At 38.8% G+C, this 17,222-nt stretch overlaps 1 protein-coding gene across 16 annotated transcripts in view; it reads right to left on the bottom strand.

The window, feature by feature from the left end:
- MAST4 (microtubule associated serine/threonine kinase family member 4) overlaps nt 1-17,222 on the bottom strand; it is a 563,317-nt gene that overhangs the window by 102,548 nt on the left and 443,547 nt on the right. For all 16 annotated transcript variants that reach the window (XM_053907302.1, XM_053907300.1, XM_053907299.1 and 13 more), the window contains one exon: nt 14,037-14,125. In XM_053907302.1, the coding sequence (XP_053763277.1) occupies nt 14,037-14,125 (89 nt within the window). The remainder of the gene's footprint in view (nt 1-14,036; nt 14,126-17,222) is intronic.

A 17,222-nucleotide genomic window follows, 5' to 3' on the forward strand; every position in this document is an offset into this window, starting at 1 on the left:
CCCAGATTGATCTGAGAAACTAATCAGGGTTGATCACAACAATTTACGTGTAATGTTATTCACTATAGCATACTTATAAGAACAAAAAACAGGAAAACGGCCAAAATATTCATTAGGGGAAGGTAACCATGGCATATTCATGAAATGGAATATTTTGTACTTTTTAAAACCAAGTATTTGAAAAAAAAAAAAGGACACTTAATAATATGTAAAAATCTCAAAACAAGAAAGAAAAATGATCTAGACACCAAATTGTATCTAGGATCCCTTACTTACACATGGATACACAAATGTATGTGTGTGTATATATCTAAGTTTATATTTTATGCACAAATTTATGTAGACAAAAGTGCCATCAATATCACAACAGATATAAACATATAAAATAAATATAGACAAATACCCAAAATGTTAAGCAGTTAATTCTGAGTGGTTCTTCTCTAATTTAATTCTGAGTGTTCTTTTTCATACTTTGTTGTATTTTCCAAATTTTCTATAATAAACATGCACAGCTTTTGTAAACAGAAAAAAAAAATTTTTGAAGACAGTTTTATAAAATATAAATGATTTCTTTACTTAAAAGTGAAGATCATTTCTTTTCCCAAACACTGTATGACTCTTCTGTTATGTATGTTCTTCTAAATTTTCTCCACCGCTACCGAATCTGCTATTGACTGCAATGCAAGAGTGTTGATGGGCTCATCTTCGCCCCAGCTGAACCCTCTTAACTTGAGATGCCTGCCACAGTGTATGTACACCTTAACATTTCATGACAAGATCCATCACTACCCCTGTTACCCCTAACAAAAAAGCTTAGAACTTCAAAAGCCTGCAATTTGCACAGCTTTCTGGAGGAGTACTCACACACTGCTGCCATAAATACAAAAATCTGCATTAAAGCATCATGAAAGCAGAAATTATAATTATGCCAGAGTAAGTTCAAAGACAGAGACGGCATTACCGTGCATATTTAAGAAAATGCTCTTTAACACAGACACTTGAATTTAAAATATAGACTTATAAGCCTCCCTTACTTAAGGTTGCCTGATAGGTACAGGCCACTTAGGTCACGCTGAGCATCTCACCTCCTACCAGGGGCATTGACACTGAATGTAGACAGCTGGCTGATCCCGAACTAATGGGACCCCTGACTCAAGTTCTTTGGTCTCTATGGAACAGTCTGTTCTTCTGTGATATGAATGCAGACACTCTTAGCTAGCTAATGGGCTGAAGAAGACAGTCTGTATATACACGTAAGCTCAGAGATAATTCGGGGATTAGCTTGTGAAGAGAGTGTCAGAAGCACCATAGTCACTGTGACCATCACCAAAGCTGTCCAGTCTGAGACCATCAAGTTCTGAAAACCGTGAGGGTGAAGAGAGCAGTGATTTAAGCAAGGATTTTAAATGTACCTTTTTATGTTCTAGGTGATCATTTATTTGATCACCTAAATATATACGTTGATATGAAAGCAACCCTAAACATTCAGCAATCTCCTCTTTTTCAATGGATAGGTAAAAAAAGAATGTTTTTTTAGCCAGTGTGAATACATAAACTTCCAGAGATTTAGAAGACCTAATAATACATGTCACTTATCTATTTTAAAACAGTGAAGTGTTTAATTACCACATTGTGTAAGGTTTAAATCTGAAAATATCTAATCCCAAAGTAAACACTGTTGATAAGATAATTATTTTAATTTCTAATTGTAATATTTATAAAATCTAAATTAAAAAGATTTTTCTACTTCGCTAACTTTCAAGAAAACAGGCTATTTTGAGATTTTTGTGTTTCAAGAATCCTCTCCTCTCCAAAATTTGTAAAAATCTCTCTCCTCACAGAAAAAATAACTTCAAGAGTTTCCAACGTCTATTTTCTACAGTTCAGATTTCCTTCATCTTGGTCAAACACTGTCTTGGTTTGACTGCTCTGTGGATTTGGGAGGTGGTACAGCACCTTAGCATCCAAACTATTTTGTTTTGATAAAAACATTTATTTCTCTTTTTTTTTTTTTTTTTTAATTTTAGAGAGAGTGAGAGTGTATGAGCAGAGGAGAGGGGCAGAGGGAAAGAGGGAGAGAATCCCAAGCAGGCTTCACGCTCAGCGCAGAGCCCGACTCGGGGCTCAATCCCACAACCCTTGGATCATGACATGAGCTGAAACCAAGAGGTGGGCACTCAACCAACTGAGCCACCCAGGCGCCCCAACATCCAAACTATTATGAAAGGCAGGAGGTCCATCTCAGCTTTTAGCAATGGTTAAAACAGATTATATTATGGAAAAGGGAAATGAAAGATTGCTAAAACTGCTTTCAAAATAAAGTTCCTAAGACAACACACTAAAATCTGTAGGGCTTTTAAAGTAATTAGGTACTTCAGAGGACTTTCTCTTTGCGTGGGGGTGGGAAGGGGGGAACAAGTCTTGCTTTCAGTCTGGAGTATGCTATGTTTTTGGTCATCAAAGTCACATGAAGCTCTGTGCATTTCTTTATGAAGTTCTTTATTCTTTCAACAAATATTTGTTAAGTGCCTTGTAGAAACTGAGGTCTTGATATTAAAATCCAACACTCTCTCTTTCTGGGCACTCTGTCTTCTCTTTAATTCTCAGATACTACCTTCTCCTCTTTCTCTCCTGCCTCTCAGGTTGCTGCCTCTCAGTTTCCTGCTAGTGACTCGTCCTCTCAGAACCCCTAAATGTAGACTCAGCACCCCCACCTTGCCGGGTTCTGTATTCTTTTCACTCCAAACTCTCTCCCTCACTGATTTCACTCCCTCCCAAGGTTTTAAATACTGTTAATGAATGAATGAATGGCTTACAAACTGGTATTATGGACTCACTCCTCCTCTGAGTTTCAGACCCATCAAATAATTTTCTTTAGGTCAAGCAAATGGATTACGGGCATCTTAAACCCAATACGCAGCAAAGTGAATTTTTCAGCACTACCTCAAACCTATTCTTTTTATGCTTTCCATCTCAGGAAATGCCCCTTCTGGCCATCCATATTCTCAGCAAGACACATGCCCGCCACATTTGATCAACTCCCTCTCACCCCACACCTGATATACCACTAAACACTATCAATTCTAACTTGAAAAATAGGTAATTAAGATCCAACTGGTACTTTACCAACTAAACCAAAACAAAGAAAATCCACAGTTAATTCATAAACACAAAAAAGTTATACAACTCTGATTTAAAAAAATGAATGAAGAACTGTCCCCAGTGGATGAGGGAGTTGAATCTTTCTGAGGGGCTGCCATGTTCTGTAAAAAAAAAAAATAAATAACTAATATCACTTATCTTAACACAGGGGAGGTTTAAAATTAAATTTAAAAGGGAGCTTTCAAAAGCTTCAATTTATGATGGAGAGAAAAAAAGCTAAATCCAAGGCCATTCAGATAAAATTCTACATTGAGAGATTAGGAGTATATGAAAGATGTCAATCATTATATTAATACTAGGAACAGATTCCATATACACATTATAGTCTTCTCAAAGGACCAAAAGGATAAACTCAAGTCACAGGGCTGATGGTCTGCATGAAGGAATTAAGAAATATTAACGATGTTGGTATACACCTCCAATTAGTGATTCAACACAAAGCAATACCAAAACCTAGGAAAATACACTGACTGACGTCAGTCCATCTGATTTTATCATACTCTTCCTTAAGCAGGAAGGGCAGTATGTGTCGTTACTCAAGCCAACAATTGAAAATTACACAAAGGCTAAGAATTCAAACAGAGAACTGTGAATGCAGCATGGAATAAGAAAGGCAGTATTCTCCACAGTTCAGAGAAACTGATTTATGAAGTACTTGAAATCACAGAATAGATGAATTGTGAAATTATATAGCTTGGACAAATGTACTAGATTAGGAAATCTGGTCTTGAGGCCTTTGAGGATTTTAATAAAACCAGATGATTCCAAGGTGATGTTTCACTTGACTGTACGATTTGCCGATTTTAACCTCCATAAAATGAAATTCTGATGACATCAGATGCTCTGGACTGAACACAAGGTTTTACAAGTTTAAGCTGGTATAATTGAGATTTGCTTAAAATTAGGTAAACAAGGTAATGAGTGACCATATCAGAGATTCCTCTTGAGTAAAAAAAAAAAAAAAAGAAAGAAAGAAAGAAAGTTTCTATCATTTTGAACAAAGAGTGGTTATATGGGGCATCATGAAACCATTTCCATTAGGGCTAACAATCAATTTGCTATGACTCTGTGGGCACATAATCTTGCTCTGTCCTATTCCCCAAATACAAAGAAGCAAGGGGACCATTTGTCTTGTACCATCATGTGCATATGGCCAAAGGAGGTGAGTACCTTGCCGAATGACCATTTTTATTAAAGATTTACAAAGCTGATTTAAACAATTTGGCAAATACTGTTTCAAACATGGGAAACCGGCTGAAGCCTTGTGCAGGAAAGTCACAAAATAAATGCAACAGATGTACTATCACACTCAGAGCAATGTCCGTAGTCTCACTTTATCTAAGGAGAAAATTTTCACTGATACCTAAAGATGACTGATTTCTAAGTTGTTCCCACCAGTCAACTAAAATTCACAAGTAACAGCTTTCCCTCGGTATGCAACCTACAAACCTGGTACCACAAGTACCCGAAGAGAAATACATAAGTGTATCTTCCTGTTGCTCAAAAACCCACTCCCTCTTGGGAAAACCATCACTCTCTACAATAGATGAAGAGTTTGAGAGGGTAAAGAAACACGTAACTGATACTAAACTTGTGAAGTATGAAGAGAGCAGGAGAAACAGTAAGGTCAGGGGTGCCTGGGTGGCTCAGTTGCTTAAGCGTCTGACTTCGGCTCAGGTCATGATCTCACGGTTCGGGGGTTCAAGCCCCACATCAGGCTCTGTGCTGGCAGCTCAGAGTCTGGAGCCTGCTTCTGATTCTGTGTCTCCCTCTCTTTCTGCCCATTCCCCGCTCGTGCTCTGTCTCTCTGTCTCTCAAAAATAAATAAAACTTAAAAAAAAAACAAAACAGTGAGGTCAGAGGAGACAATTCTTAGAGCAAGACCAGCCTTGTTAAAAAAAAATGAAACTCTACACCAACTAGACATGACGGCAACAAAAGTGGAAGAAATCAGAAAGAAAAAGACTGACAGAATGGGCCACAAAAAAATTAAAAATAAGAGAAATGCCTTATATACTACTCAAAAGGCACCATCTAAAAAAAAATCAGTGATATTACAAAAGATTAATAAAATATGCACATAAAAATGTGAAGATATTTACATCACACCTGTTAGAACGGCTATTATCAAAAAGAGATAATGAGTGCTGGTGAGGGTGTGGAAGAAAGGGAACCCTTGGTGCGGTTGGTGGGAATGTGGATTGGTGCAGCCATTGTGAAGAACAGGATGGAAGTTCTTCAAAAAACTGAAAATAGAAATAGCTATGATCCAGTAATTCCACTTCTGAGTATATATCCGAAGGTAATGAAACCACCCTCTCAAAAAGATATGAGCAGCCCATGTTGACTGCAGCATTCTTAACAATAGCTGAAACACAGAAACGACTCAAGAGCCCATGAAGAGATAAATGTGTAAAGAAAATGTGGTATACATATACAGGAATACTATGAGCCACAACACAAGAAGGAAATCCTGTCATGTGCAACACCACGGGCGGATCTTGGGGAGAGTATACTAAGGGAAGTAAGTCAGACAGAGAAATACAAATGCTGTATGATCTCAGAAATATGTGGACTTTAGAAAAACGTAATTCTTAAAAAACTCATCAAGAGAACAAAATCGAAGGAAAAAACCCGCACAAGATTGGTGGCTGCCAGAAGATGGTGGGGGTAGGGGTGGAGGTGGGGGCTGGGTAAGTGTAATGGATGAAAGTGGTCAAAAGGCCCAAACTTCCAACTAAAATTTCTGGAATGTAAATGTGCAGCCTGGAGACTATAGTTAATAATACTGTATTGCATATTTAAAGTTGCTAAGAGTAAATCTTAAGAAGTTTTTATCACACACAAAAAACGTATCACCTATGTGAGGTGATGGATGTTAACTACACTTATTTCCCAACATATACAAAGATCAAGTCATTATGTTGTATGTCTTAAACAAATACAATGTTATATGTCAATTATATCTCAATAAAATTGGTAAAAAATACTATGATATTGTTTGGCTTATATTAATAGAACCTAAAAAACTATACCATGAGTGTTGACAAGGGTGGACTAAAATAGAAAGTTGCAGCATATGAACATGGCAGTTTCAACATACATGTATACATGTATTGACACATACATGCACACACATATAGGAAAAAAGGACAACAGACACAATGAATGTTAGCAGGGATTATCTCTGAGGAGTGAGTTTATAGGAGATTCATGTTTTCCATGTAATTTCTATTTTCTACAAACTATCAGTTTCACTTTGCTACAATCGGAGTAGCACCTTTTGTTTTTTTAACCATACCAGCCTGGAAGATCAGAGTCACAGACACAAGGCCTGCAAAATTTCTTACGAGATTTTACCATTTTTCTAAAATGGCACAAAGTCATGTGGATGTTGGTAAGCCCTTGGTTGGCACCCAGGGCCAACATTTCAGGTTTTACCAAATCCCTTACTACCCAGCTACACATATTCCAAGCTTGGGGTTCCTGTCTCAGCACAGGGGGTTATTAAGAAGTTCCTCACCAACATCAGGGATGCTCAAATCCATGTCTGGCACCCTGGAATGCCCGTTCCCCTTCGTCTACTCCAGACCATCTTCTCTGAACTTTACTTCAGTGTTTCTTTTTTTATTTTTAATTTTTTTAACGTTTATTCATCTCTGAGACACAGAGAGAGACAGAGCATGAGCAGGGGAGGGGCAGAGAGAGGGAGTCACAGAATCTGAAGCAGGCTCCAGGCTCTGAGCTGTCAGCACAGAGCTCGACATGGGGCTCAAACTCATGAACTGCAAGATCATGGCCTGAGCCAAAGTTAGATGCTCAACAGACTGAGCCACCTAGGCACCTCCACAGTGCTTTTTTTTTTTTTTTCCCCTGTCTCTAGCTCATTGCCAGACTATTTACTCCCAATTCTTTGCATCAGCAATGCCTGTATGCAAAAACCACTGTGTATACCCCATCCAATTCAGTGTCACGGCTAATGAGAACACTGATACAGCGTAAATGCAGGGAGAGCATGTTGTCAAGTGGTGACACCAGTTTTCATGTGGGGCTCAAAGAGAGACTCCAAACAAGTCCACAAGAGGAAGGTCCTCACAATTTTCTGAAATAAGAAAAATTTACTAAAAAAAAGGTACATGGTATCCCACACTTTCTACCTTACTTTGTGCAATGACTTGTATTTGTTAAGTCAATACCCCCCTTACCCCCCAGTGGCAGGGAGGAAGGAAGATAATGAAACATGGACCACAACATTCACAAGGACTTCTTTACACGTGTGGAACGTGGGGCACCCAGGTGGCTGTGCCACAGGCACAGGCTGAGCCTGTGACTCTTGATTTCAGCTCAAGTCATGATCCTGAGGACATGGGATGGAGCCTTGCATCGAGCTCTGCACTGAGCATAGAGCCTGCCTGGGATTCTCACTTTCCCTCTCTCTCTCTGCTCCTCCCTACTTGTGGTCTCTCCTTCTCAAAATAAACAAATAAATGTTTAAAAAAAAAAAAAGAAAAGAAAAAAGAAAAAGAGTGGGATGTGAGAGGTTCTGTTGTGCTGCCCAACCCCCATGTGCCTATCCTAATGCGTCTCACATGTAAACTTCTACTTGGAACTATATGGTTTTCCTATAATCTGTCCAATTCTCTGTTTATTTTTACCCCCATGGGCCTCCTTTAGGAGGAAGCTTTGAAGAGGAGCTTGGTGAACAGACCAGCAGCAAAAAACAATGACTCATCCTTCAGAAATGAGGTACCCATATAATTATAAAGTATTTTATGAAAGTTTTTCTAACAACATACTAACCATATATGTACCTATGGAAAATTTCCCTTCTGCAATAATTCCTAGCATTATCGAGCAGGAACATGAGATTCCTTTTCATCTTTCCTTCCAGACACATTCTTATAAATCAATCTAAGCAGTCACCTGCAAATTCCCATTGAAATAATTTTTGAAGACACAAAAGGCTAGGTATTTTGGCAAGAGGGCAACATTTGCTCTTAGAATGTAAAAAGCCTGGAGCCACTACCCAATCAGATAAGGCCTTTCAAAGAAAGAATGTTCTCTGGTTGATGGCAGGAGAAGTTAAAGATCTGAAGCACGAGAATGGCTGGATGTGTCATTGTAGGCTTGAAGATGGGGGAAAGTGGCCTGGAGAGGATGAAAGTGGCCTCTGGTTGATGGTGCAGAGGAGATAGGGATCTCATTCCTACACCCTCGGGGATCTGAATCTGTCCAAAACCTGCATGAGCTTGGAAGGAGACGCCTTCTTTGTCTACAGACGAGAGCTCAGCCCACAAGACACTGTGAGTTTGGTCTTATGATGTCCAGAAGGGACAGGGAAGGGTTCCTAGGAACCTAAGTGCTTGTGATTTGCCACCTCGCTTTGATTTGGGCCTTATGATACCCTGAGAGCTCCCTGAGCTCAAACAATTCAAGTGTACCTGGACTTCTGCCCTATGGAACCATAAAATTAAGAACTGGATATTGTTTTAAACCACTAAATCTTTGGTAATATATTACACAGCAATAGAAAGCCAAGGCAGGTGGTTCTTTTGTTTTCTTTATTGGCTTTATTTTTAGAGGCTTGATTATAAAACCACTATAAGCTAATTTCCCTACCTTCCTATTGCCCAAAGATAAATGATGTTAAGTTTTTCCTTTCTCCTTCCAAAAATTTCCTATGAATATGCATGACATATAAATTGTGTATGTATGCATATATGCAGTCTAAAACACACATACGTATATAAAATTACAGAATGTATTTCTTCAATTATCTGTCTTGGACATCATTCTTTTTTCTGAAAGGTTAATTTTATGTATTTATTTTGAGAGACAGAATCCCAAGCTGGCTCCATGCTGTCAGCCCAGAGCCTGAAGTGGGGCTCGACCTCATGAACCATCAGATTGTGATGTGAGCCGAAATCAAGAGTCAGACCTGCTTTAACCAAATGAGCCACCCAGGCGCCCCCAGGTTTGGGCATCATTGTAGTATCAGAACAAAAAAGTCTATCTCATTCTTTGTAACAACCATATAAACCACTGGATTATATGCCTCAATCATTTTCTACAAAACTGGTCCCCTACTGAAGAACATGTGAAATGATCAAGTGGTAACGACCTAACTTTCCATTTGCTGTTTACAAGTAGCCAGACTTGTGATTGTCTGTTATTTTGTGAGGATATCAGTAGATAAATTCCTAGAGATGAATGCGCTAGGACAAAAGGTAAATGCAATTGCAGTTTTTACCAACAGGTCAAACTGCCAACCAAAATGGTTGCACCGATTCACATCAACACTTAAGTCATGTGGAAGGGCTTGCTTCTCCACAACCTTGCCATCACTGGATTCTGTCCATTTTATAAAATTTTTGACAGTATACTAGGTGAATGGTACTCTAATTATTCTGGTTCACATTTCTCTTATGATTGCCACAAATCATCATTTCATATTTTGGGGGGAGACATTTCAATTTTTTTCTGTGACATGCCGTTTACATCTTTTGCCCATTTTTCTCCTGGTGCATTTGCCATTTTCACATCAATTTATACAAGCTCTTTGTGCATGAAGGCAATCAGATATTCATCAATTATGGGCATCAAAATATTTTTCACACTTTGTTTTCTTTTGATTTTGTTTATTACAGAGAAATTTTCATGTTAGGAGAGATACATGAGTCTTTTCCTTTGGGGCTTCTGGATTATATTTCATACTTAGAATCTTCCTGGAACCAGAAGCCTGTGATTTTCTACCTTTCTTTTTTTAATGGGACTCCCATTCACTGCTCTTTTAGGAATCCCTGGCTCTCAACAAATACTATTTTGTTTCTAGAGATAAGCTCCAGAAGACTATGCCAGTATCTTTTTCCCTAGAGCACAAATGACACAGCCACACGAATAAATTCATGTTCTCTTCTCTACCAATTCATCTGTATTAATTCATGTGCCAGTGATGAGTGGCCTCATTCACATAATACCAACCTTTTAAAAAAAAAAAGAGAGAGAGAGAGAAAGTATAACTTTATCTTTTGGGTCAGAAAGTACAGAGAGATGGCAGTTATTCTTTTCTTTACTTTTTTTTTTTTTTTTTTTTTAAATTTCTCTTGTCTTTTTTTTCCTAAAGACATTTAGGAACTCTCACCTGGCATTCTGTGTATCAAACACATGACACAGGAGGTAGCAATAAGAGATAAAAAGGCATGGTAAATCGGCAGGCATTCATATCATCAAGACAGGAGGTCTTTATTTTACGTACATTTTCAGGGCACCTGGGTGGCTCAGTCGGTTAAGTGTCTGACTCTTGACCTCAGGTCATGATCTCAGGGTTTGTGAGTTCAAGCCCTGTGTCAGGCTCTGTGTTGACAGTGTGGAGTCTGCTTGGGATTCCTTGATTCCTCCCTCCCTATCTCTTTCTCTCTTTCTCTCTTTCTTTTTAACTTAGTTTTGAGAGATAGGCAGAGCACAAGCAGGCAAGGGGCAGAGAGACAGGGAGGAAGATCCAGAACCCAAAGCAGACTCTGGACTCTGAGGAGTCAGCAGAGAGCCCGACACGAGGTCTGAACTCACAGACCACGAGATCATGACATAAGCCAAAGTCAGACGCTTAGCCAACTGAGCCACCCAGGCACCTCTGTCTCTCCCTCTTTCTGCCCCTCCTGTGCTCACTCTCTGTCTCTCTCTCAACATAAATAAGCTTCAAAACAAATTTATATTTTATCCCCTTATTATACATAAATAGGAAACTAGCAGTCTGCATAAATGCCATTTCTCACAAAACAAGTCTGACAGAGCTCATTCTGAGCAAATAAAAGCCTACTGGCTCTACAACCTAAGGAAAAATGCTCTCAGAACCTGAAAGACAGGCTTCTCTCTGCCCACTAAATACTAAAACGATGTTTGAAGAGAAAAGAATTCACACCAAGTCTACACAGTGAAAAAGAAGAATAATTAAAAGGATCATTAAAGTCTTCACCACCTATTCTCGAATCTCAATATTAGCAATGAAGAAAATCACAGCAATAAGAGACCAATCAACAGGCCCATAAAGTACGGTACAATGACGACAGAACACTACCAAGAGGAGCAAGATTCCATTTTTTCATCGCCATTGAATTCTATGCAGAAATAAAATTTGTGATATACTTAGCACCTGTATACACTGCCAGGCACCGTGCACGAGGAATGTAGAGACCCAAGTCCAGCCTCCAGGTAGGTACTGGGCCTTGCCTGCCTCTCTGTCACCTTGTGCTGTGAGGACAATAATGTAATAGAAATCTCCAAGGTATAAATGGTAATGATATATATAGCTGGGTAGCCCTCAAGCAGCTTTGGAAGTACAGTATGACCAACTGTTTATCTCTCCCCCCAATGATACCCTCCTTGCACCTTCTCAGAAGTAACTACTGTCATGAAAGTAGCCTTTAAACTTATCACGTTTTCCTTTAGACTCTTACAAGAAAGGTATATATACATACACATACATGTTTGTGTGTGTGTGTGTGTGTGTGTGTGTGTGTGTGTATCCCTAAACAAAATATTCTTTGTAGCCTGATGCCAACCTTCAGGAATGTTTTCACCAATTTTCTTTTACGACCTCTGCTCTTTCTGCCCAGCCCTATGAGCTTCGGCCATGTGGATACGCATGCACGATGTTCTGGGACGAGTATGCCACAACTCATTTATCTGTTTTCCAACTGACGGCGATTTAGGTTGCTTCCGATGTTCTGCTATTCCAAACAGTGTTGCTGTGAACAGTCTAGAATATGCTTTCTAGGACTGTCTAGAGTGGCATTTCTGGACCTCAGTGATTTTACTCCAGGATCACCATTTTATCAGTACATGTTTCGCCTTTTTTACTTTGCCATCTTTTATTTATTACTAAAGGGAAAAAAAATTTCATTCCAAAAGGTCCACCATCTCTCTCTCTCCTTTCTTCTCCCCAAACATGCTATAGGTAACTCCTACTCTTGACTAGAAACCATCCCTGAGCAAAAGGACTGCCTCTGGGAAAGAGATACAGTCCTCCTTTTAAATAGGAAATGAGTATCATCGGAAAGCCCAGCAGGGTTAGAGGTCCCACCAGAGGGCAATGACTTAAGGCTTAATCACTCATCATTTGCACCCATCATCCTTCACAATCCTGAAGACAGCTTCCCAAAACACAGATCCTCCCCAAAGTCCTTGAAAGGCACTCAAAATCAGAATCCCTTATACTCTCTGACTTTGATCTCTCTTTCCACCTTTATATTCTCTTACAATCAAACACACACAATACCCCACAGCAGCCACACTGGTAATTCCCCTTCTCTCACCCCATGTCTGCCAGCCCAAGTCTTGCCTGGCTTTTAACATCTCAATCAAGTGGCTCCTTCATACTCTCCCATACTTTCCTGGTTGGAATTGACCCTTCTCTTCCTTGCACCATCATGGACATAACTTTAAAAAATTTTTTTTTAAAAAAAGCAGAAACAAACAAAAACCCACAACAATACCAATAAGTCTTCACTGCATGGTTTTTCAAATATGGCTATACCTTCCTTGTAATTAGTATTTGCAGGGGCACCTGGGTAGCTCAGTCGGTTAAGTGTCTGACTCTTGATTTCAGCTCGGGTCATGGTCTCACGGTTTGTGAGTTCTAGCCCCACGGTGGGCTCTGTGCTAACAGTGCAGAGCCTGTTTGGGATTCTCAATCTCGCTCTCTTTCTCCCCCTACCCCCCCCCACCCCGCCTCAAAATAAATAAATAAACTTAAAAAAATTAGTACTTGTGGCCAAGAGTCTCGCCTCTTAAATCTTCATTGTACCTATAAAGATTATAGATGTAACAAATAAGTTATATATGCCACTGCCAGATGAAACTTTAGACAAACTCTTGTACACATACAAGGTACATTCTAGACTGCTTACAGCAGCACTGTTTATAAGAGCAAATGTAAGTAATACATAAGTTCAACTTTAGGGAGAAAACATGCTGAACAGTTCTGTTGGAGGTTAAGACCCATGGTGTCAAAATAGGGCATCTTGACAAACTAAATATTTTAAGCTGAAGAAATACAAGAAATGGCATATGTAGGGGTGCCTGGGGAGCTCAGTCGGTTAGGCGTCTGACTTGGGCTCAGATCATGACCTAACAGTTTGTGAGTTCCAGCCCCGAGTCAGGCTGTGTGCTGACAGCTCAGAGCCTGGAGCCTGCTTCAGACTCTGTGTCTCCCTCTCTCTCTCTGCCCCTCCCCCGCTTGCAAGCGCGCGCACGTGCTCTCTCTCTGTCTCAACAATAAACAAACATTAGAAATGGCATGTGCAGCAAGGCTCTTTGGACCTGGACCGAAAGCACATCATCAAGTCCTCATGTGAGAGGTGTCCTCCCTATACCCTGAACAAAGGAGCAGACAAGGGACACAGAAGACTGTGAACACAGAGCCCTTGCTAAATGTGCCCTAGTTTACTAGACCTAGTTCACTTCTAGGTCCATCTATGAGATTCCCAGTGGAGAACTAAGAAAGGTAGGGAAAAAGTTATTTTTCCTCCTCTATAGTTCTTAATGCTAATTCTCTTCATGTGAATGAACACACATGCATTCCGCAAAGACAGTCCCAACATGGAAACATGGCTTGCATCATCCACACAGTTAGAAATGGAGAAATGAATAACTCAAAAAGGATCCCATATACAAAGACATTCTTAATTTCAGAGTCCAAACACTTCGCAAGAGAGGATGAGGCTTAGGCTCACTTAGCAGCGAGAATAATGTAGTGATAAAGCAACAGGAAAACCAAAGTATGATATAAAGGCACACTTGAATTTCAAAATGCTTGGATTATTTTAAGAGCCAGCAAAAAGAAGTAAAACAAAACTTAAGAAAGGGTAATTAATTACCTGCATGAGCAGAGAGAGGTGAGTGTGGTCGAGGCAATGCTGGTGACTGTCCATTGCCTATCAAGCTTTTCCGGTTGCTTGTTCGGCAACTGTCAGAAAGGAAAAACAAAAACAAAGTTTCAAATGTAACAAATATAACATCAGCGATGTCCAGGTATATTCAACATACACATACACCAGAGGCTGAGCAACCTGTCTGCTCCTGCTGTTGCTCCAACTTCTGCAAGTTAATATACACTCACTAATATTTGATGGGTGGCTGCCTCTTGAATATTAGAAAATATAATGTATTCATATAGCATAACACCATCAGTATTCTGCACCACCAGTGAGGTTATAATCAAATGCCGTCTTTCCACTCCTGACTGCAAATAGCTGACATGCCATACACCCAAGTGATAAATTAAGGATTCAAATCAGCAAACCACAGGTAGCGTCTTTGTTGACATGAAATTCCTAATACAAAATTACATGCAATGAAGCGCGATGACATTAATCTTACAATGATGCACTAATTAAAAATCTAATTATTTAGACAAATTTCCTATTTGTGCCTTTTGTCAACAGAACAGCTGATGCCGAAGAGATAGGTATTTCACTACTGATTCATTTTTCATCTTGTATACTATATTCAAATTCCTTATTAAGGTAAACACTTTGGAATCATAAAAACAGATTCCACTTGGTATTAAAGTAAGAGTGAAAGTGTTTTGCCAGAGGCACATGACCCACTGTTTTGATCCCGGTACCCACTCAATAAACTGCTACCTATAGACACACGGCAGCTACTTTTTCCTGTTTCTGCCAGGGCAAAGTTATAAAATGCTTATCTTGATTCCAAAGTAAGTCTCAGAAGCAGCAAAGAATAGGACACATGCAAAACTGGTTGATGAGGAGAATATTATCTCCCTTTCATCTGCCTCTCCTTTAGTACAGACTGATGCTTCACTCTCTATTATCAGTTTAGTAGTGAGAAAAAGGGGAATAAAACCCGGCAGGTTCAGGGCACTGTGATTCTACCCTTCTACACTAGGGCTGCCCTCCACCACCATTAAACGTTTAGTGTAATGTCTTGTTTAACTCAGAATATACCTGTTATAACAGGCTCTTCAAAGAGAAATTTTCACCTGACTTCTAAATTGGGGGTTGTGGACACAGAAAGGAACGTTTCTAAATATTCAAATAACACATTTCAGAACCAAACTCAATTCCTTTCAACAATATTGACTTGGGAACCAATCCTCTCTCTTCAATGTTTGCTGCTCATTATCATTTATCAACATTCCCATATTTATAATTTGTTAAGGTCAGGCTGCATCTTTTATTTTCCTTACTGGAACAATCAACATCCCTTAGCATTATCTGGGAGTTTAATTAAGATCATGTTTACTCAGCCTTAAAGAAGTTGCTGATTAAGAACAGACTCTTGATACTTAATTATAAAGGTGGATTGTGATATTATCAACTCATCTATTAAGAACCGTATTTGACCTATTAAATTCACAATCATTAAACCAGATAGCATGATTGTTTTAAAAAGACACTGTATAATTTATTTAGTGTTAATTCAAATGAATGTCTTCTTTCATTTTAATACAGGATTATTAAACATACCAACTTGCTAACATTAATAAGAGAAATTATAAATGACAGATTTATACCCTGGAAATCTCAGCAAAGTTATTTGTTAATTTGAGCAAATTAACTGAAATATGAGTTAACTGCCAGAAAACTGGCCACCTGTATTATTTTTTACATTTAGCATTTGATTTAAATCACTTATGAAGATTTTCTCTTGACACTCAATTATTGGTGTTTATGTATGTAAAGAAAATTTTGAATAATAAATGTCTATCAACAGAAATATTAACCTAATGATTATCTTAAACAGGGATACTGGTGAAATATGTGAACTTAAAGAAAAACTAGAAAATGGTATTTTTTGAAGAAAATTAAAAAAAAAAAACACCAGAATTTTCCTAACAAATACACAGAATGACTAATATACTACTATAAGCAAAATCAATTTAAATTTAACACAAAGAAAAACAGAAGAAAATTTCAAAACTATTTCAGTTATTTAAAGTCTACCAGGAAAGGCTGAAAAGTACTGATTTTAAAAATGTGATTCAGGAGCACCCAGGTGGCTTAGTCGACTGAGTGTCTGACTCTTGATTTCAGGTCAGGTCATGATCCCAGGGTCATGGGATCAAGCCCCGTGTCAGGCTATGCACTAGGCATGGAGCCTGCTTAAAATTCTTTGTCTCTCTCTCTCTCTCTCTCTCTACCCCTCTCCCCGACTTGCGCTCTCTCTCAGGAAAAAAAAAAAAAAAAAAGTGACTCAAAAAAAAATCTTAAAAAGAATGTCTAAATAAAACTGGCAAATGGAATATACTTGTTTGGTCACTATCAAAAATATAAAAATACAATAAAAGTTTATATGACATTCATCCTGTGTTTGCCTACTCTCTGTAAAGACTTGTGGTCTTTACAAAATAGTGATCACGAATGCAATTTCGAGTAAAAGAAAAAAGGATTCTTCATTTAGGAGTATGTGTGCAAGAAAAAAAGTTAAAAGCAAATTGTTTCAGAATTTCAGTACTTTAATCCAGATGGCCAACAGGCACATGAAAAGATGTTCAACGTCGCTCCTTATCAGGGAAATACAAAGCAAAACCACACTCAGATATCACCTCATGCCAGTCAGAGTGGCCAAAATGAACAAATCAGGAGACTATAGATGCTGGAGAGGATGTGGAGAAACGGGAACCCTCTTGCACTGTTGGTGGGAATGCAAATTGGTGCAGCCACTCTGGAAAGCAGTGTGGAGGTTCCTCAGAAAATTAAAAATAGACCTACCCTATGACCCAGCAATAGCACTGCTAGGAATTTATCCAAGGGATACAGGATTACTGACGCATAGGGGCACTTGTACCCCAATGTTTATAGCAGCACTCTCAACAAGAGCCAAATTATGGAAAGAGCCTAAATGTCCATCAACTGATGAATGGATAAAGAAATTGTGGTTTATATACACAATGGAATACTACGTGGCAATGAGAAAGAATGAAATATGGTCTTTTGTAGCAACGTGGATGGAACTGGAGAGTGTGATGCTAAGTGAAATAAGCCATACAGAGAAAGACAGATAGCATATGGTTTCACTCTTATGTGGATCCTGAGAAA

The sequence above is a fragment of the Panthera pardus genome, unplaced genomic scaffold, assembly GCF_024362965.1.
Source record: "Panthera pardus isolate Hobbes unplaced genomic scaffold, ASM2436296v1 HiC_scaffold_2, whole genome shotgun sequence".
Lineage (NCBI taxonomy): Eukaryota > Metazoa > Chordata > Mammalia > Carnivora > Felidae > Panthera > Panthera pardus.